Here is a 22488-nt window from a genome sequence, read left to right as displayed (position 1 = left end):
CGGCCCCGCAGGAGCGCGCAGAGTCCCTCCCCTCTTTCTGGGGAAAGCCAGTCAGATAAAGCCAAATTTTGGCTTTGAGCAAAAAAGAATTTCAGGATAAACCAGTATAAAGTTGAGTTGTAGTTTATTAAAGACAGCTTAAGAACAAGCGTTAATATAGAGGAGCTCAGATCATACCCAAAAATGTGAGTGTGGGATTCTTAAGGGAGAAGCATGCTTCATGTCTTTCTAATAGTCACATATAGGATTTTGTTGGCTTCCAAGGCTAGTATCTTGAAAGGGTTGTTAAATGTAAATGCAGTCACAGAATCCTCCTGAGAAAGGCTGGACAGGATTACAACTCTAACACACTATATCAGTAGCTTCACTGTGAAGCTACACAGTTAACAACACAGCTTGTTGTGAAGCTAAACAAGTTAACAGTTTTGCTAGTGAAGTTCCCAGAAAATATCCAGAATATTAAGGGCATACTCAAGGTCATGTATATACTTAGGCCTTAAACCTGGTTTATTGCTACCTTAACCATTTTGGGGGTTGTGGGGGACATTGATAAAGGCTATGTATGCAGGCCTGACTGGCCTAGAACTTGCTATGTGAATCAGGCTAGTCTTCGACTCAGGGATAAGCCTGTCTTGGCCTCTGAGTGCTAGGATTAAAAGTGTATACCACTACGCCCAACGTTTTTGTTTTGTTTTTCAAGGTAGAGTTTCTCCGCATAGCCCTGGCTATCCTGGAACTCACTGTATAGACCAGGCTATCCTCAAATTCAGAGATCCACCTACCTCTGCCTGCCAAGTGCTGGGATTAAAAGTATGTGCTACCTACCACATACAGCTAAACTTACTTATGTATCTTTTTAAATGTAGAAGTGCTCTGTCTGTGTGGATATCCATATGTCTGAAGAGGGCATTGGATCCCTTTATAGATCGGTGTGAGCCACCATGTGGTTACTGGGAATTGAATTCAAGACCTCTGGAAGAGCAATCAGTGCTCTTAACTGCTGAACCATCTCCAGTCCACCTACATCCAGCTTTTTAACATTCTTGTTCTAGAAATATTTTTATATAAAACAAAGACTGCTTGTATGTAAGCAACCTTCAGAACAAATGTTAGTAAACATCTTTTCAGGTGGTAAGAGACAACCACACTTTAAAAGCTCCATTTTCTCTGCATAATAATTCTCTCTGTATCTTATCTCATCTCCAATCATACAGACCACTGAGGGAGCTCCAGACAGGTAGGAGCAGGCTGTGTTCTACATCTTAGGCCTAATCTAGCACAGGTGGGACTGAGAGACATCCACAAACTACGAGCCTTTAGTGAAGTAAAAGACAAGTGGACAGTGCCCGAGGAAGACACCCAGGATTGACCTCTGGCCTCCATATGTACATGTTCACTCACCCCATAGGGATACAAACTTACACAAATACACACACTGAAAGGCAGACAGAATCTAGTTCACCTCACAGTGTATTTCCTTGAGCACCTTATGTTCTACAATACTCTTGCTCTATATGAGATTCAGGTACACAGTCCAGAGTATTGGTTCAGGAAAAAAAGTCCTGGATGGAAAACACCACGCTAAATAAGATTCAGGCTGCAAAGGGGTACAAGGAAGACACAGAGGTAGGGACAGATCCTTAATATGAGCAGAGCAGCTGGAAACAAGCATCCTTCAAGTGAAGACATTTAAATGTCTTCCAAGGTCATCAGAGGTAGATGGGAGACCAGAGGCAGTTAAGAGCTGTTAGTGACCAAGTCCAAGAAGATCTCAGAAAAGCCCTGGGAGCTCTAACCAGTATAAAGTCTTAGCACCACCAGACAAGTCGGAGATGAGAAAGAGAAGAAGGTTTTCTTAACAGAGCAGAAGCAGATGCAACAGGGAGTGGTGACCACTCGAGCACTTATACACAGGCTCTTCTTGGTGGCCCTATTTTAAATGATTTTTGACTAAGGCCACTTGACAAGGAATATTTCATCTCTTTGCCATGTCAGGGTGCACAGCACAAGATTACGCATGGTGTTTTCTTTGTCAACAGGAATCCCATTTTGACACTTAAGGATCCCATAACAAGCTATTATATGAATCTGAAGATTCGGGTACCAGCCACTTCTTTAAAAAAAAAAAGAGACAGAAAAAGGAAATGTTTAGTTTTAGTCAGAACTGAGGAGGGTAGGGGTGGGGAGGTGGTGTTCCTTTCTCCCCACTTTTCCTATAGCAGTGATACAATCCCCAGAAAAGATGAAACAGAAGCCAGAAAACAAGCATCTATGTGTATAGACGGAACCGTGAAATAGCTCATCAGACTGTGAGCAACTCACAGCTGGCTAGAAGCTGTCCTAGTTGTGGGCTTCAGGCTATTCCCACCCCAACACAGGATTTCCTGGAGGGTTGTAATTCTTCAGGGTCCATGTCACTCTATGGCAGACACTATATGGTTTATGAAATGTGTTTCCATCTTTAACGGTTCTTGCTTTTCTGTAAGTTCTTCCCATTGGCTACTTCATGCTCCCTGCTCAGTCCCTATGTCACAAGGATCAGAGGTGAGAACACAGGGATTCTTGGTTATGGAGGTAAAGCAAGAAAGGTGTGTCAGGCTGAGATGAAGACAGTTTCAAGGCCTTCACTTAGGGGTATGGTCCTATCCTGCAGATCCAGGGAGCCCCAGCTGATGATTTTATGGGCCAGAGGGCACTACTAAGTCAAGGGTGGTACTCTGTAAGTTAGGGAGGAACCACTACTACCACAGACTAGAGCCGTGCATGAATGGTTCTCTCCTCACTGATCAGGAAATATCTTACACCTGCACGTGGTGTGACTACCCATCCCAACCTTGGCCCACCAAAGATGGCCAAAATGTGGTATGTCCTACATGCTGTGTCACCTTGGCTGTATGATCAAAATCAACAGTTTGTCAAAACAATGGACAAGAACAAAATATCCCCCTTTTAAAAAAGAAACAACCAAATTAGCTGACAAGAATTGTATTCACTTACAGGTGGTCTTCAGAACAATCCCTTCAGGCGCAGTTGTGTCGCCAACACATAACAGTTAAATTCTGAAAACTTGCTGGGAACCGCAATCCCCTGGATTCATAACTTTACCCTCATTTTAGATTCTTAGAATGTCACACATTATACATGCTAGAAAGGCCTGGGAGGAAAAAACAAAAACAAAAACAAAACAAAAACAAAAACACAAACACCCAGGTGGTGGTGGCGCATGCCTTTAATCCCAGCACTTGGGAGGCAGAGGCAGGCGGATTTCTGAGTTCGAGGCCAGATTGGTCTACAGAGTGAGTTCCAGGACAGCAGGGCTGCTTCACAGAGAAACCTGTCTCAAACAAACAAACAAACAAAAAACCACACACACAAAAAGAAAGGCCTGGGAGAAGAACCAGTCCGTTACAGAAGAGAATTTCCTTCCATTTTATCTACAGCACCAAATCTGAAATCCTAAGACTGAGAATAAGTAGTCTACAGCTGCACTGTAATGAACAAGCAGCTCAACCCCAACTGTGTAAACTCTCTCAAACAGCCCAAACACAGCACACATTCATCTCAGATAAACAATAGGAAGTGTAAACTGGTGATCTGAAGAGTCCAAGTATCCAACTTCCAAAAATAATTAGAAAAAAAATCGAATATCTTATTACTTTTCATACTCCTGAGACTATATTTTATACGTATCTGTATAAATAAAAAATCCACTTCAAACACATGTAATATACAATACAAACTAATGAACTGTGCAGTCCTTAAACATGAAGTCCTTAAACATCTGAAACAGTTGCACAACACAAGTATACATTTCTGTAAGAGTGAAAAATGTAGCAAGCAGAATAACTTACGACTGTATCAGGACAGCTGCCGGGCACACCTGGATCTACAGTAACAAGCGCAATGCAAACAAGCACTGAGGTCACGTCATGTAAGACAAACAGTCCTTCAAGGGACATTAAAGACTTGATTTTCATAACCTTTTTGGATTCTGGCTTTGTAATAAATATGTAATAAATATCTGCAATAATAGTATGTGCATAGCTCATCTTTCTCCATTGGAAAGTCTTTCTCTGGAGTCATAGTGTCTTAGGGGCATTCCTGGGGGTGGGGAGCTGGGGCTTCGCAGCAAGTCCACTAACAAAGCCATTTTAGCATCTATGTGTTCCTGGAGCTGATAGATCCTCTCATCAATGTGGTCCATAAGCTTCTTTTCCATCAGTTCCATGTTTTTAGAAAGAATCTTTTCCAAGTAGGAGCAAACAGGCTGCTGCTCTTCCATCCTAAAAATAAAATTTAAAGTATATCAATTTTATGTCATGACAAAAACAACTGAGGTGGCCCAAATGGCAGCCAAGATACACCATCGACATTGGTCTTTAACTACACAGCTCCTCAAGGAACATTTCCAGCTCTAAAACCTACATCAGTGGCCACTGTCCTGAATGCACAACACTTTCCTGTTTTCGTCTAGTTAGACAATTGAAAACAATATAAAACAAAGACAGTTCCTCCAAAAACAAGCTGAAGGTGTGACTCTGTGGCTACAGTGGTTTTCCAGCATGCAAGAAGCCTTCGATTTGGCCCCTCACACTGCAAAAGACCAGGCTTAGGGGCAGGGGAGACAGCTCAGTCACTGAAAGATGTGTCTGCCTTGCAATCATGAAGAAAGACCCCAGTTAGAGTCTCATAATTCAAGTTAAAAATTAAAATTAAAAGCTGGGACTATGGAGATGGCTCAGCTGGGAAAGCTACTGCCATACAAGTATGAGGACCTGAGTTCGAATCCCTGACACTCCATAAACAACCTGATGATACAGCTTGAATCTGTAATCGCTGTGCTGAGGAAGCAGAAAGATGATGCCTGGCACTGTAGCTAGCTAATCTTGCCAAATCAGAGAGTTCCAGGTTCAGAAAGAAACCCTGTCTCAAAAACCAAGGTGGGACATGATTGAAGAAGACATCCAAAAGTAACTCCTCCCTTCCACCCACATGTGCACACCTCATGCATACACAAACACATACTACGTAAATTCACATAGACATGCCAGATGTGGTAGTGTGAACTTAAAATCCCAGCACTGGGTAGGTAAAGACAAAAGACAAGAGGATCTCAGAGGCTCTCCAGCTGGCCAGTCAAATTTGGTCAGAGGGCTCTGGGACAGACCCTATCTCTAAAGACCATGTGGACAGCTTCTGAGATGCAACCCCTCAGCTTTTGCTCTGGCTTCCTTCCACATGCTGAACATGCTTCACATGTAAGCACATACAAACACAAGGTGTGGCATACACCTCTAATTGGGAAAGGAGACAAAAAGATCAAAAGCTCCTGGTCAATTGCAGACAATCAGAGGCTTGCCAGGGTTTGAATGAGACTCGCCCCCGCAGGTGCATATATTTGAATGTTTGGTCCCAGGGTTTAGCAATTACGACCTTGTTGGAGGAGATGAGCCACTGAGGGTTAGGGCTTTGAGGTTTCTAAAGTCCATGCCATTCGCAGTCAGTTCACTCTCTGCCTAATGCTTACAGAGCAGTTTAAGGTTTTAGACAGTCTGCCTGTTGTTGTGCTTCCCACCATGATGGTCACGGCTATAACCCTCTGGAACTGTGAGTTTCCAAATTAAATGGCTTTTTGTTGTTTTGTTATTGCTTATAAATTGATTGGGCCATGGTGTTTTAACTAAGACTACATGAAAATCTGTCTCAAAAAGAAAAAAATAACAAAAAACAACCCAAAAAAAAACCTCCCCTCCAAAAATAAGCTTTTAGGAAAGAGCTGCTATATTCAGTGAACACCATGACAGTGAACTCACAATGGGGCCTTTCCTGCAGGGACTCAATGAGGTCCACAGTATTTCTATGCTCATAGACTGATGGGGCCCGACTTGTTCATCCTTATGCTCTTGTGAAGACTCGGTAGCATTTTCCAAACATACATGCAGTGTAATGCTAAATAACTCACAGAACTGGTAGCAGTGACTCTTCTGTTCTCTAGAATGCCCTAAGGTGGTAGATTTACTGTATAAATATGTGCACTGCAGACATTGCCTCTGTTTGCTCTCGATGTTCTCACTAGTTACATGTTGTAAGGTAATACATAGAAAATTGTAGCCAAAAGCTCAACCCAACACACACACACACACACACACATTTATGTTATGTGTAGGTTTTTGCGCACATATTAAAACAATTTTCACTTAAGTTTTTGCTTATTTTCATACTTTTGTTAATTAATATATAATAGTTTTCTTTCTTAAAAACTCATATTACCACATATATGTATATATATGTAAACCCTGTACCATTTTATTATGTACAGTTATTTATTCTCCCAGAACACCAGTCAAGATGTCACCCTCCCTCTCCGAATTCCTTAGTATGCTCTCTCCCATCTGCTATGTGGCCGCATGAGTCTCTGTTGTCTCTCACCGTAATTCAGCTGAAAGTTATTTAGGTGGCTGATTTTATTTTACTTGATTGGGATTTGGTTTTTTTGAGACAGAGTTTCTCTGTATATCCCTGGCTGTCCTGGAACTCACTATGTAGACCAGGCTGGCCTTGAACTCAGAAATTCACCTGCCTCTGCCTCCCAGAGTGCTGGGATTACAGGCGTGCGCCCCCACTGCCTGGCGGCTGTTTTTTGTAATTGCTGATTACCACAACAGTTCTTGAATCATCTCTTACAAAATAGAACATTACAATAAAGCTTCTATAAACAATAGTTTACTGCATATGAACTATTATATGGCCATAAAGTTCCCTTCTCTGGGATAAATGCCTAGGAATACATCTGCCAGGTCATATGATGATGTACATCTAAGTAGTCCAACTTGCCAAAATATTTTTGGGTGACTGTGCCATTTTATGATTCCAGCAGCAAGCTGTGCAACATCTATTTCTCCATGTCCTTGTGAGCTTTTATTTATTTATTTATTTATTTATTTACTTACTTACTTACTTACTTACTTACTTGGTTTTTTGGGACAGGATTTCTCTTTAGCCCTGGCTGTCCTGGAACTCACTCTGTAGACCAGGCTGGCCTTGAACTCAGAAATCTGCCTGCCTCTGCCTACCAAATGCTGGGAGCATTTTTAAGTTCTAGTTATTCCTAGAAAGACATGGTGCTCCTCTGTGGTTTTAATAAGCATTTCCCTGGCAACAATGAGGCCAGTGCTGGCCACCCTCTGTGCTCATCTGCTTCCATTAGAGTCTCCTCCCGGTGAAAAGATTCCCTGTTTTCTGTATTTTACTTAGGATTGTTTTAAATGCTGAGTTGTGGTACCTCTTTATGTTAGAACAAGCCATTTTTTGGATTTCTGATTTATTAATATTTTCTTCCAATTTATATTTAAATCTTCTTAAGAGGGTCTTCCACAGGCATAAAGTTTGACATTTTGCTGGGGTCTACATATAACTTTTTGTTTTGTTCATCATGTTTTTGACAGTGTAGTTTTTCCTAAGTCCCCAGGTGTTTCTCTCATATAATTAAAACGTTTCTGTTTACTTTCGGGAATATGGCCACCCTTGTTCATTTTCACAGAAGTGTGAGGATCAGGCCTTGGCTTCTTTTTGCCTGTGGAGATCCCACTGGCTTAGCACCACCTTTACAACTGTTCTTCCTCAACTGAGCTGCGATGCTGCCAAGCCTCCTCTGTGCTTCTGGCTGCCCACCTGTGGGTCCCACTCCCCGCTAGTACCACACCTGATGCTGCCACTGGACCAGGTCCTAAAGTGGAGAAAGGATTTCTCTTGCTTTATTCTTTTTAAACTTTTTTGTTCTAGTTATCTTTCTACTTTATAGAGCTTTCTAAGTTTTAGAATCATCTCCATACTTAGAAAAAAATTCTTGGTGGCCCTTGATAGAACTATACCAATTAGGGGAGGACTGTTTCTTTTACAAAGTAACAACATGGCATGTCTCACCATTATTTTAGGCTTTTTCAAATTTTCTTCTATTAATATTTTATAATTTTCAGTTCACATATCCCATATTTTGTCAGATATGTATAATTATTTTATGGATATTTAAAATATGTATTTACATATATCATGTATTTGAAGTTCTTTAGAATCTAGTTGGGATACAAGGGTAAATAGCAGCTTCATAAAATAAGAAGTCTTTCTCTGCTTTGATTTTCTGGATTATGTAAAAAATGGTATTCTCTAACTGTTTGTTCTCTAGTGGAACTATCTGGACCAGGATTTTTCTTTTCATGAACACTCTGTGTTAGTTGGCTTTCCATCACTGTGATAATATCTGAGATTAAAGGTCAGCTTTACTTGACTCCTGGTTTCAGCATTGTCAATGCACAGTCTTCTATGGTTAGGCGGAACATATCTGGGAGAGGCCAGGGCAAAGGGGTTCATGTCATGGTGGCTAGATACTAGAGAAAAAACAGGGACAAGCCTGGGATGGAACATCCTCCAAATCCACACCCCAATGACCTATTTCCTCCACCTCAGCCCCTTCATATCACCTCTAAACAATGGTATTCAAGTACAGCTCTGTCAATCTGAGTGCCTGCTGATCCAATTACCACAGAATGACTGGATCCACTAAGCCAGCAGTTCTCAAACAGTAGATACTTACATATCAGATATGTATATTATGATTCATAATAGTAGCAAAATCACAGTTATAGAGTAGCAACAAAACAATTTTATGGTTGAGGTTCACCACAACAGGAGGAACTGTGTTAAAGGGTTGCAGCATTGGGAAGGTTGAGAACCACTGCACTAAGAAGAAATTAAGCCTTCTTCATCATGGGGGAAACCACATCCAAACTGTAACACCATCCCTTTGCAAATTCAGCTAGAAGGTCATTCCATTATCTACTCCAAGTTGTGTTCTATAGTTTGTGTTTTTTGAAAAGTTAGTCCATATCCTCTATGCTATTAAATTTGCAAGCGTGAAGTTTACTCTCACAGCCCCTGACTACCTGTAAGATGCCCAAGGCTGTGTGTGATCTTCCCCATTGCAAATCATACTGGTGCTTCTACCTTTTCACTTATGTCCTAGTCTTAACAGAGGCTTACTAACTTTAATGGAGCTTTCAGAGAACCATCTTTTTCATTGGTCTCTTTCTTTGGTGTCTTCCTATCGTGGAATCCTCCTCCTTTGACTTCCCGAATGCAGGAACTGTTTGTGCCACCAGTGGACTTTTAACACAGTCTTTAAGTGTTAGGACTTCTCGGAGCATCTATTTCATTGTTTAAATTGACAATTTTTTAGTACTGTCTGAGTATTTTGCTTGCATGTACATATAGGTCCCATGCATGCCTGGTGCCCACAGAGGTCAGAAGAGGGCCCTGAACTACTGGGATGAGAGTCACAGGCTAGAGTTGTGAGTTATGTGGGTGCTGGGAATTAAAGCAAGACATGTTCTCACCTGCTGGGCCATCTCTCCAGCTCATACGTCCTTCTGGGGTAGTTCTGTGTCACTGTCCTCACAGCCATCCGCACTAAAACAGCGTATGACGCCACAGACCCAGGTCGTCGCTTCTTTAACTTCAGCCCACAAACTCTCGGCTCTGAATTTTTACTCAGCTTTATGTACTTTAAAAATACTCCTACTGGACTTCTCTTGTGTCTGATGTGCATGCTGTGTGCATGTCTACATGCACATGAGTTATAGAACAGGAGGCTGACATCCAGTGTCCACTCTGTTACTCTGTCACATTTGCTGAGACAGAGTCTTTCATAGAACAGAGAGCGCATTGATTTGATGAGATTAGCCAGCCAGCAATCCCTTCAGGTACTATTGCCTGTGTCTCCTCGGGACCAGGATTATAGGAACATACCTCCACACTCAGGTTCTATTTTTTAAAAATCATGGATACTATGGTCTGAGACTCAGGTCCTTATTCTTGCACAGCAAGCACTTTACCAACTGAGCCATTTCTCCAACTCCTAGACTCCTTGAAACACATAAACTGTGCTGCTTAATCATCAAGTGTTTGGAAATTTTCTTATTGTCTTTCCTTTACTGTTAAGTGATTTCTTACCTATCTTTATGGTTAGAGAAAATACCTTCTATGATTTCAGTCCTCTTAAATTTGGTGAGGCTGCTTTATGACTTGAAATACAACATATTTATGTGAATCTTTCACAGACATGAAAAAGCTATTCTGCTATTGTTGATAGAACCTAATATAAGTGCTGATGTAATCATGTTGGTTGGTGGTATTTACTTCCAAACTAATAAAAGTACCATTTTCAGATGTAAACTTTAAACTAAGAAAGATTAAATAGTAGCGTAAAATGGTTAATGTAAGCTATGAACAGAGTTCTGTATTTTGACTAGAACACTATTTTGACAAGCTGTATCTGTGAAAAGGATTAGGAATATGCTATTTGGCAACATCTTAATCAAATAGATGCTGCAAAGATAATGCATTGAAACCAGAGGATAATATGTTCTGCACTGTAAATAATTCCCATCCCACTACAATTTTTGACTATAATAGTAGCCTGGAACAGACACAGGCTATACAGTTAATCTCTTACAGTGACATGCATAACAAACCTAATCAAAAATTATAAATTCTCATGGTTCCTCCAAATTCATGCACACAGTTTTCTATTGCAACCATTAGCCAATAGCTGGAACTCTTCCATAAATGCCTGAAACCATGCAATACCAATCTATATAGTCCACTCTATTCTATTGCTAGTAAGTAATATCAGTGAACTGTAAATGCTGAAAACAGACAGATCATCAGGCAGTGCACTGAGTTTCCCTTCATCTGAGTCTTCTGCCTACCAAATCTCAACTATATTTAACTTAAAATAAAATACTTACGAAACACCAACAATGCCCTCTCGGGGCTTGGAGATGTTTTCTTGCCACCTGGAATTATGTCCCACGCGGAGATGGTTGACCTGACTGCATAAATTCTGGAGAAAAGGCAGCAACTCAGAGTTGGGCACGTTTGAGTTGCCACTGGCCTTCTTTGGTAAGAAAGAAGACACTGCGTTTTTAAGATCACTTTCAAGGGAATGGTTTTGTGGCATAAGGTGACACTCATCGTGGTTGGTGGTATTTCCTTCTCCAGATGGCTGTGTGCTTTTATCAATAAGAGCCTTTAAATTTTCAGTGATGGCTGAAGGTGTCAATCCAGTTCTGAAAGGAAAAGGTGTAGAGGCTGCCTTGTCTAAGACTCCCGAAGCCGGTGAAGACTGCAACGCCATCAGATGCTTGTGTCCTGTACTTCCCAACACCGACTGAAGCTGATCCCCGATGGGGAGACAATTCTGAACAAGAAGAATAAGTAAATATTAAAGAGTGAAGGCTAACCTCTCGAGTAGTTGCTACAGGTCAGGCACTATGCATTCTTCCTTTGATCGCGCATTTCCATGATCAATGTCACTGAGAGGACACCAAGGGAAAGGTCCCTGCGCAAGGAAACCAGTCAGGAAGTGGCAAGGCTGGAACATAGACCTAAACTTCTTAAAAAAAAATTATTTCTGTATGAGTGCTCTGTATGACTGCCTACAGACGAGAAGATTTCAGATCCCATTAAAGTAATGTTCGAATTGAACTCAGGACAGCCAGTGCTCATAACATCAGAGCCATCTCTCCAGTCCAACCTAAACTTCTTTTAATCATTTCACTGTAGCTTTTCTAAGGAACATATTAAAATATATACTGCTATGATGGTAAAATACAGATTGTAATCATTTTACTACTAAAGGCTTTCTTATGTCAGTATAATATTAATTAATTAATTAATTACAACAGTTATCATTTTCTTTTACATTTGTTTAATTTTTATGTATATGTGTGTATGCCTGAGCATATGTGTATGCACCAGATATGTGCAGATGCCCACAAGGGCAAGGAAAGGGTGTCAGCCTCTGGGACTAGAGTTACTACTCCTTGTTAACCACCTGATGCTGATGCTGGAACCAGGACTTGATAAAGAGCAGCAAGTCCTCTTAACCGCCAAACCATCTCTAGCCCCAGGCAATCTCAAAATTCAACCTACACTTTTAAAATATGTAATAAACTATTACATATATATTAATATATGAACTATATATTTTAATAGTTTTAATGGAGGTCATATGGAGAGTTACACTGTAGAAGTAGATGCTCTATGGATACATTTGTGACACTTCTGATATCTAAAATGGCATTGGCTGCATTAATCGTGTTTAGGATAATAAGAGTTATATTCTAGAGCCACAACTAAACTTACTATAAGAAGAACCTGGCTTATGTTAAGGAGAAGACTGCACTACCTCCCGATTATGCCTTCCAGTTTCTTCCAATAAGAAAAGTAAAATACCTCTAGTCCAACGAACACTGTCAGACAAATGATTTAACTTCAAAACATAGATTGATTTTTTTTTTTAAACCAAGGACTATTGTCTCCCACTATGGTTGGTCAACAGCTTTTGAGAGATAGGTCCAAAAAGTAATCAAGATTAGCTGAAAAAACTATGTTCATGTGTTCATCTAAATGTTCTACATATTATCGCAAGGCAATGCCAGAGCCGCAAGGCAGTTATCAACAAATGTTCACCAGGTCCCTCTGTGCTATGTTCCATCTCAAGTGTAAGAACTACCCCAGAGAGCAAGCCGAATACATCCCTGGCCTCATGGAGCCTGCACAAGCAGGGAAGACCCAGGGACGTGGGGGACAGCACAGGATGAAGACGACAATAAAGACGTGAGGGAAAATCAAGGAGGAAAGGAGGCTAACGGCAGGGAAGCAGAGGCTGGGCTGAGGTGGTGTCTGTAACAGACAGTCTCCACCTAACTTCACTGAATTTCATTTTTCAAAAAATTCTAGAGAAATATCACCCTGTTGTTAATTTATCCTATTCCACTGAACATCAGTTTTGAATAAACCTGAACATATTCCTGGAATAACAACAAAAAAGTATAGTTACACAATTATAACATTAGATATCTTTCCTTTAGCTTGAAGGAGCTTTATTCAGTCATAATAAAAATGCCATTTCTTTATTATAGCTCAAAAGTGTACACTAGGAAATTGATCAATACATACTAACAGTAATGGTATTTACACTATAGTCCATGTCAAAACTAAGGGTTATCAGTTTAGCAGAAAAAAATTAGATAATCATAAATGTAAAAATATTGGCTAAAGGCAATTCTTTTTGACAGTATATCCTGTCTAGTTATCTGTAAGAAATTCATTGATTATAAGAATTAGCCAACAGAAATGTAAAATGCAGTAGCAGAAAACAGCACAGAAGACCCTCTCACATTTTAAAATATAACTACAATGTGGTTGAAAAGCTCAATTGTGGGTTCCAGAATCCCTGGCCACAGGGTCCGTGGTAGTAACCCACCAGTGTGACTGTCAAGGAGGAAGCCCTTCCAGGTGTTTCCAAGCAGAGAAAGCTCAAAGGACACACCCAAACTGTTGCCATGGTTACTTCTGGGAACAGAATGACAGCAGCAAAAACACTGGTTTTTCACCAATAATTTTCTCTAAGTGAAACTCATGGGATAGAAAACTTATAGAATAAAACTAATAGAATAAAACCAAAAAAACATGTAATTTTCCCAGAGTCAAGTTTTTAAGACAGAAATTAGTGAGCTGATTATGCTTAATTCATTACTCTCCTCTAATCATCTCCATCATCCTTTCTATAATTGCTTATTTGCTTTTTTATATCTACTAAAAGAATATATAATACACATGAACTTTGCCTCAGAAGTCACCACCTAAAATACTGATTCTTGAACTCCATCCTGTCAGATTTAGTAGGTAAGAAGCAAGGGCTTGGAGTCAATCATCTGAAGACATTACAAGAACTTTGCATTCTGGGGGACATACTTTAAGAAAATTCAGACTAGTCTGATATGGTGGCAGTATGTCTTTGATCCCAGGAGTCAGAAGGATCTCTGTGAGCTTGAGGCCAGCCTGGTCTACAGAGCAAGTTCTGGATCAGCCCAGACTACATAGAGGCCCTACCTAAGAAAAATCAAACTCTCATACACCTAACAAGGGACAAACGTCACAACCTGACAAATATTTCCACTATCCTCAATATTTCTTTATATATCCACCTTCTAATTTCCTCTTTATGTCTAAATAGTTTGGGGGGGAAAAACTTTTTGCATCCAATACCTCCCAAATCCAGCTGCTATCTAGTCCTCCAGGGTGTGTTTTATATCCTATTGTTATTTAACTTGCTCCTGAAAGCACTAAAAGAAGTATTCATATGATAAACCAAACCAGCAAACATGTATACACATACATAGTGCCATAAAGAAAATAGACAACTCTGCTTACAACTTTAATCTCAATTTAGTGAGAAACCCAACTAACAGACACATAACAACGTTTTAAGAAGGGAACAAATAAAGCTATGATAAAGATTGGGTGACAGAAAGGGTCTTATTAAAGATATAATGATTAAGGTGACCTTAGCGTAGTAAGGACAGTAAGAAAATAGATACAGTGGACAGTGGTAGCACCCACTTTTAATCCCAGCACTCTTGAGGCCGAGGCAGGTGTATCTCTGAGTTCAAGGCCAACCTGGTCTACAGAATAAGTGCCCAGTATCACAAGAGGGGAGTTCCAGCCAAGAAAATACAAAGGCCCTGAGGTAGCAACATGTTTGCATATGTGAGGTCTAGAAACATCAGAGTGTCAGTAAGGGACCCAAGGATGTGCCACCAAGCTGCCGGGGAAGGAAGGCCAAGACACTTAAATAGCTACATGCAAACTAACTGCAAAGACGAGTAGTCAGGGCCTTGCGCGTGAAGCTTGGAGTCCTTCTGAGCTCATTCTGCTTGGATGTTAAAGGTGGGCTGTGGCTGAGCAGGAGGGCCGAGCAGGAGCCTAAGTTACCCAAGTGAGATAAGGCTGGACAGGAAATAAGCCAGAGGCTGACATTTGTTTTCAAATGCTTTTGAGGATTCCAACTCTTCAGTTCTCCCGGTTGTCTTACTTCTGCCCATACTCCAGAACTGCCCTGACTCCAGCAGTGAAACCATGTGGTATTTACAAGCTTTTTCAGTAGTTACCTTAAATTTCCACATCAACTCTGTGCTCTTTATAGTGGTATCACATCAACTTTGTGAAGAGAATTTCATTATAAATATTAAATGACTTTAATTTCACTTTAGTAAAGCTGAAGGAGACAGAACTACTGAGTGACAAGACAAGAGCTCACCTGGCATTAAAACCTCCCTTTGATGGCACCTGTTAGTTGGTCACACCGGTGCCTTGTGTTCTTCTGGTGCCTCCTTCCTCTCCCCAGTTTGCTAGATGTCGCTACTTTCCAAGGGTCTTTCTCTCTAGTTTCAGCCTCTCAGTTCAGTGTTTCTACTGTGGGCACACCTTCCCCAGCCCCCTTCTAGACAGCCACCTCCTTCCCTCCTGATCCTATCTGCAAATTCTGTAACAGCCTTCCAGGCAATCCCTTGTTCACAGCTGAATTTTATATCCCCCAAATTCAACTCCTTTTACCAAGTATCCTCATGTGTTTGGTTCCATTTATATTTCTCATAATGCCATCCTCAAAACCCCAATTTCCTCTCTGGCTTTACTTTCTCCTTCAATAGTATTAACTGCCTAGTCCCAATGACTCTATGCTTCCTGGCTTATTAATCTCATAACCCAGTGTCACATTACAGCACCTAGTGTAAACCACATAGCCTCTCATGGGTGGGGAAATCACATACAGCTGGTCTCTCTGTTGCAGTCTTGCTTTCTTTTGACTTACCTTCCATATAATAGTGGTTGAAAAGCTCTTTAAAACAGGCCAAAAGCATTTACACACTTAAGACAGCATCAAAGCTCTGTATGCTCCAGCACTAATCTTTAAATCTCTCCAGTCTATTCACACCCTTTCATTCTCAGCTAGAACCTACTCCTTCCAACACAGAGGACCGTACCCATTACTAGAATTTCTCACCTGAAATTCCAACCTAAAATAACCAACCTTTGATGGGATGTAACTAATCCACCTTCCACTTTCATAACCTAAATGAAATGCAACTTATTTCAGTTTACCTTTGTTTTTTCTTGGTAGTTCTCTGTGTAACTCAGGCTGTCCTGAACTCACTCTGTAGACCAGACTGGCCTCAAACTTGAGATCGACCTGCCTCTGCTTCCCAAGTGCTGAGATTAAAGTCTCTGGCCAATATACCTTTCTTACTCTCATCATTTGCCACATATAATCTTTAAGTATAGGCTACACACTAACTGATCATCTTTATACCCTCAAAAGGGAATAAGCCAGAACCGTGTTCACTGATGAATGAATGTCTAAAATGATTTGAGGAAGAACTGAAGATACATAGTCAAAGCATTTTATAGAAGAGCAAGTTGACAAAATGTGACTTTTATAAAAATTAAGGATAGATGACAGTTAAGTCAGTAGTAGAAACTAATAAAAAACATATATGTATATACTATATTATCATGTTAATGGCCCGCATTAAAAAAATTGTTTGGGGCCGGGCAGTGGTGGCGCACGCCTGTAATCCCAGCACTTGGGAGGCAGAGGCAGGCGGATTTCTGAGTTCGAGGCCAGCCTGGTCTACAGAGTGAGTTCCAGGACAGCCAGGGCTACACAGAGAAACCCTGTCTCAAAAAAAAAAAAAAAAAAAAAAAAAAAAAAAAAAAACAACACAAAAAAAAAAAAAAAAATTGTTTGGCTTTTGGGGTGTGTGTGTGTGTGTGTGTGGTTTGGGAGCAAGGAAGAGCTAAAGTCAGAGGATTACCTCAAGTTGTCACCTTTCACCTCTGTGGAATAAGGTATATACCGTACCAAGGGGGTTGTGAACATCAAGGGATTCTCACACCTTTACCTCCCATTCTTTTGTAGGAAAAACAGGGATTATAGACTTGTTTAATAATACTTCCTGCTTTCACATAGGCTCTGGGAATCCAAACTCAGGTTTACTCACTAGACCATTTCCCCAAAACGGCATTTTAAAATTTAATAAAATACATCTCTACTTGCCTGCTGCTGAAACCTAATCATATTCATCAGTTGCTGAGCTCCAGGGGATAACTTGGACCCCATGGACTCCATTATGGTTTGGATATTGTCGAGGTCTATTCGTGATCCCAGAGCAGCAGAGCGTGGTGAAGGATTTGCAGACCGTGGTCTCAAGTGCACCACAACTTTACTGACGAGCACACACTGCTTTTCCCCGAAGGACAACAGCTGCCATGAAACAAAACATTCCAAGAAATGATGGTGGTTGTTACAAACAACTACCATTTAGAAGACTTCTTTGTATTACCAAAGCAAGACAGGGCATTCAAAAGTCTATAAATTATCTTCAAATGCACTTAAAGATTTCTTTATAGTAGTCAAAGTTAGAAAATAAACTCCAATGTATCATGAGGCAAACACCAACTATTTAAATAAAGAAATCATTTCCAAGCCATAAGACATACAAAAAGAATATGAAAGTTTTGTTTACTTGGTTTAAGAAACTGTAAGTAAACTACACCTGGCTGGGAGCATAGCTCAGTGGTAAAGCACTTGACTAGTATGCTCAGGACTCCAGGTTTGAGTTCTCTGTATGACCAGGGGAAAAGAAGAAAGCCAAGAACCTTCGATCTTAGAGTACCTCAGTCGTCTTTAATATTATTTAATATAAAATAAAGCTGCCCATACAAAACTTATCTATATCCTAACCATAATCCACCCTTCTGTAGTTCAAAAAGGAAGGGATGTGATGCCAGAACTGCTTAATATTAATATTAATAGCTATTAATATGTAATAGCTTGTGGTTTACATAAAAACCAGAGGTCACAGTGACTTTCTAACTAAAGACACTCAGTGGGTGTAAATCAAGTTTGGAACCTGGCTCTCTTGGCCTTTTTCACCGTAGATCTCCATGTTTATCTTTTGTGTCTCCCTACATGCTGGTCAGTGCTGGCTCTAAGCCACACCCCATTGCTCTGGCAGTTTAGGCTATGCATGCTTCTGAACCAAAAGACATTGCATGCGTGGTAGAAAGGGAATGGTTTTACATCAGACACACATAAGGTTTAATTTTGTGTTCTGCCATTTCATAACCTGTGCAATCCTGGGCAAATACTAAAACTGAACTAGAGGACAGTAAGATGACTTTGAATAGAGGTTTGTGAGCCAAAATAGCCACTATGTATCACTAAATAACGTTCTAAATTCTCTTATCAGGAACATTTATACAAGCTTTCATATACGCCAAAGGGGATTCTCAAATTGAAAGCTCTCTTGAACTAACACATATTTCCGAAGAACAGTTACAAAAATTATTTACTTTGAAAGACACATAGACTCCAATCACAAAGACACAGGTCAAAAAACCTCAGGCTCTATAAACTCAAGTGTGGTACCAAAAAGTATGTGACAGTCCTCGATGGTTAAGGAAGCACTCATTAGGCTTGCATTGGACCTCGTTTATTACCTCCCTTCTTTTATCTATGTATTTTCACTTCTTAGTTTCTTCCGAAAGAATCTCAGTAGGTAGCCCTGGCTGGTCTGCAACTCACTACATAGAGCAAGCCTGGACGAACAATGCTTCTGAGTGCTGGGATTATAGGTGTGTGTCACCATACTGGGTCTTACCGTCTCCTTTATATTTTATAATCCCAGAACCCTTTTTCATCATTGACTACAGTATCTTTTTGTTTCATTTTTGAAAAGGGGTCTCTATGTAGCCCTACTTGTTTTAGAACTTACTACATAGATCAGACTAGCTTTGAACTTATAGAAATCCACCTGCCTCTGCCTCTGCGTATTGGAATTAAAGGTCTGTGTTACTGTGACCAGAGACTTCAGTATATAGTTTATATCATATATAATCAGTAAATCTGATTATCACCTGTCTTATCCCACTAAAATAGATGCAACATGGAGGCTGGCACTTCAATTTTCAATTGATATTTCTAAATGTCTAGTGAAGTATCTGTTATGACATGTACTAAAATATATGCTAGATGAATTAAATTACTTTATTTAAATGCCTTTACAAGCTATTAGTTTATTCCACTTAAACAGATATTGGTATAACCAGCTTTGTGAACTGAGCTCATCAATGAAAATCATTTTTCTTTTTTAAAACTAATTCTTACTGTCTTCTGTGATAATAAGCACATGATTCTAGGTATAAAAAAATGATCCAAGAATTTGGTTTCTATGGTCCATTAATTTTCTTCATAAATTAGGTCCAGTCAAGTAAGCTGGCATTGGTCAAAGCACTACTTGGTAACAGAGTTTAATTAGTATTTATAACGTCACTTGGGCATTCCAACTCAGAACCTATTCCTAATTCTGACAACATCACTAATACCTATTTTAAGAATATTATTCTGGCTGAAGACGACAGTCTGGGCTCCTCAGAATTTCTGGTTCTCTTGTTTGCCCTTTTCCTCACGGGGCCAGTTCCAGGTCTGCCTTTTGTGGTACTACAGTTTTATAGAAAGACTTTTAAAATGTTCTTAGCTGGGCTTCACAAGGCTTCAAAATATTAGCACCACTATATTAGCAAACCATTTTCTGTAACTAACATAAATTGATACTTTTTTTTAGAAAATAATACCCCTTTACAAGCTAACTAAACATTTCTGGACTAAACCTAGGGACCAAGCTGGACTAAGTGCACTGCCAAACCAAGAGAAAATAAGTGTGTACAGAACAGAAACAATTTGGTCAACTTTAAATCTTAAACATAGTGGTGACTTACCTTTATTTTACAGGCATGTGTGGGAGACTCCAATTTTAGGCATTTTTTGTACAATAAGATCTTTTCATGTTCACTAAAATAAAAGAATTCATTTTTAACAGCCATTGGTTGTTGTAAACATTAATATACTTAAGAACAAATGACTCGGGGGACATGCCTTCACTCTGGGATTCCCTTTTCCTGGCCAGGGACAGGGAGTGAGAGGCTCCTGGCTGGGCTGCACTGCGTGGAGGAACAGCATCTACCACCTACCAGCTATGTGGGGAGACTGAACAAGGTGGCACATGGCACACTTTAAAGTGCTGTAAACCGCTATTATTTCCAACATGTGTAGGACATAGAGTGTGCATTATATTAAGGACAGATCTGCGAAGAACCCTGTAAGAGACTAGGGGGATAATCACAAATTGCCCATCTTGTAGTAGGCTGATAAATAGGCCAACATGGCAGTCTTAGTTTGATATACCAATTGTAAGGAGCTTTCTAGAAGGGAATAGATTCAGTTTCAGAATGTCTAATGGTTGTAAAACAGATCCTGTTGAGTTACAGTAGAGGAACAAGAACTTACCTGGACTTCATTCTAATAAAGTTCTTCCACTAATTACCAGTGACCCGGCCAATTCACTTGCAGTTAATTAGCCCTAAATTTCCATATTTATAAGCTTGCTCATCAACCCTGTCGTTTGAAGGCTTACTGGTCTAACCTATGTCTACTGGCATGTTTTTAACTTCTCTCCCCTAACGACTCCTGTCAGTGTTAGAAAATCCACAAGTATTAAGAGCTGAGAATAAAGACACTGATTCACATGAACACTATCACCTAGACAAGTCACAAACCTGTCATCCAGGACAGTGCAGACATTCTTGCCTCGACTGGTTCCACAATACTCCTCTCCTAAGTATACTTCCATGTTTCTTGCTGAACTCAGAATGCCAACCGAAAGGATTTCTTCACCCCCATTAGGGTCACACTTCAGGTAAATGAAGCAGGGGTCATCTCGGGGGCTCCGGCTGCTTTTCAGGCTCACCAGATCCTGGCTGAGAAGGAAATTTAACAAAACAAACAAACAAAAAAAAAAATCACACAGATAAGTTTTCCGAATAGAACCATTGATCCCTTCAAACTCACTTCTACTTGCCATGAGAACCAAGAACCTTCCCCAACAACCACAGATACTTCGCACAGAATTCATAAGGAACAGAGGCTGGAGGCGCCAGGGCATTCATTCCCTTCCACCTTTCCTAGACCGTGGACCGTCTATTGAAATACCTAATTCATTCGCAGTCAATTAAAAGCGTTTATTGAATGTAAAAATAACGATGTGTCTTTTTCTAAGACGCCGTGGTTCTTTTTCCCCCAAATAGAAGACTGGAGGAGTTCGCGGGTGGGGGGCGAGGAGGATTGTAACAGGAGCCGGTGGAGGGGATCTTGAGTTTCCCAGCCTCTCCGGCCCAGCGAGCACCATTTGCTCGTAGCCTCGCCTACCTACAGGCACCGCCGCCCTCCTCCCACCCCCGCCGGCCCCACCGCCTCGCTCGGCTCCCTCGCCCGTCTCGGCTCCCGTCCTCCTCCCGGCTCCTCAGCAGCGTGACTGTCAGCGGCCCCGGCCCGGCGCACCCCGAAGCTGGCGGCTCCAGCAGCTGCTCGAAGTCCAAGTCTTGAGCACGTGGCCCAGTCCGGGTAAGAAGGAGGCTTTGGGTCAGCGCCCCGCACGCCTCATCCCAGGACGAGGTCAGCGTCGGGCCGCGGTCCAGTCCCGCATCTTCGATCGCGGTCTCCATTCTGTCTCCTCCAGCCTAGGCGGTCGGAACTTCTCTCGCGGAGCTTGCGTTTCCTTCAGTGCCCAGAGGAGGTGAAGATTCAGCACAACTTCCGGTTCTTTCCCCGCCCCTCCTTCAAATTCCGGGACCCAACCACCACACATGCGCATGCGTGTTTAATCTCACTTCCAGAAGTTTAAAATCTTCGCGGGAGGAGATCCAGGGTGAATTCCGTGCTCCTGGCGCAGGTGCCTTGCGCATGCGCAGTGTTCTGCGCGCGGAAACGAAGTTTATTTCCACGTTGGCAAACCAGCGGCGCTTAGGCAGGGGGGGGAGGGGGCTGGGCAGGGGGGCAGGGGAGGGGGGAGACTGGGCGGTTTGGGGACCCTTAGTGTAGTACCAAAGCAGATAGGTGTGGCCTCCTCTGCTCTAGCAACCTGTAAGACCAACTTTCAATCTGAGGACCTCGGAAGAGGACTCCGGGGCCCTTCCTGCGCCAGCCTGCGGAGTAAAGGCCACGAGGGCTGCGTTTGAAGCTGTGCGACCACAGCTGATCATGTTGTTTCACTCCTCAGGTCACCTCCGTGGGCTGTAGAGTGGAGCGAGGCGTTTAGCATTGCAGAGTACTGCTGAGTGACAGAAGGCACTAAACACTGAACCCAGTAAGACCCGGCTTCTGAGCCTCAGGAACCGGGTGAAGCGTACTTGCAGGTCCTAAATGGCAGAATTCTCAAGGTTAAAAATGTTCAGGGGGGCTCAAAGCTGCGACTTAAGGTTTTTCACTCATAACCATGACAAGAACTGGTAATGGGGCCTTTGTCCCTGCAGAAGTAGATTGTACCGGCAAGCTTTCTGTGGTGCAAGTGGCACTTGAAACTTTATACTCATAGGAAAGAAAGCTAGGTATTGGCTGCCCCCAGTAATCTTCCCAAAGTGGGTTGTGTACATAACTTGAACATCTATTGAGGTGATGGAAGAAATATGTTTATAGAAATGTGGAGTACCTGAATTTCAAAGTTGTCCTTGAGCCCTTATATATAATTTCTG

The 22488-nt window shown here is 41.3% G+C and overlaps 1 protein-coding gene across 1 annotated transcript; it reads right to left on the bottom strand.

Annotated features, from left to right (window-relative positions):
- Positions 1-107: 107 nt before the first annotated feature.
- Positions 108-21542, bottom strand: C1H10orf88 (chromosome 1 C10orf88 homolog). The gene is made up of 6 exons (XM_052196963.1): positions 21299-21542; positions 20518-20718; positions 19681-19753; positions 16958-17164; positions 10803-11254; positions 108-4283 (listed from the first exon to the last, which is right to left on the bottom strand). The coding sequence occupies exons 1-6, from the start codon at positions 21460-21462 to the stop codon at positions 4046-4048; spliced, it is 1335 nt and encodes a 444-aa protein (XP_052052923.1). The 5' UTR covers positions 21463-21542; the 3' UTR covers positions 108-4045.
- Positions 21543-22488: the final 946 nt, after the last annotated feature.

This window comes from Apodemus sylvaticus, chromosome 1 (genome assembly GCF_947179515.1).
Source record: "Apodemus sylvaticus chromosome 1, mApoSyl1.1, whole genome shotgun sequence".
In the NCBI taxonomy this organism is placed as follows: Eukaryota; Metazoa; Chordata; class Mammalia; order Rodentia; family Muridae; genus Apodemus; species Apodemus sylvaticus.
The sequence above is the reverse complement of the archived record's forward strand: the minus strand, read 5'-3'. Positions and strand labels throughout refer to the sequence as shown.

Bases quoted from the DNA above. Each gene is read 5' to 3' on its own strand.
- C1H10orf88 (XM_052196963.1), bottom strand. From the start codon at position 21,462: ATGGAGACCGCGATCGAAGATGCGGGACTGGACCGCGGCCCGACGCTG. The intron at 17,165-19,680 runs GTAAGTCACCAC...GTTTCATGGCAG, and splicing joins CACATGCCTGTAAAATAAAG to CTGTTGTCCTTCGGGGAAAA. The intron at 4,284-10,802 runs GTAAGTATTTTA...TTTTATTTTTAG, and splicing joins GAGGGCATTGTTGGTGTTTC to GATGGAAGAGCAGCAGCCTG.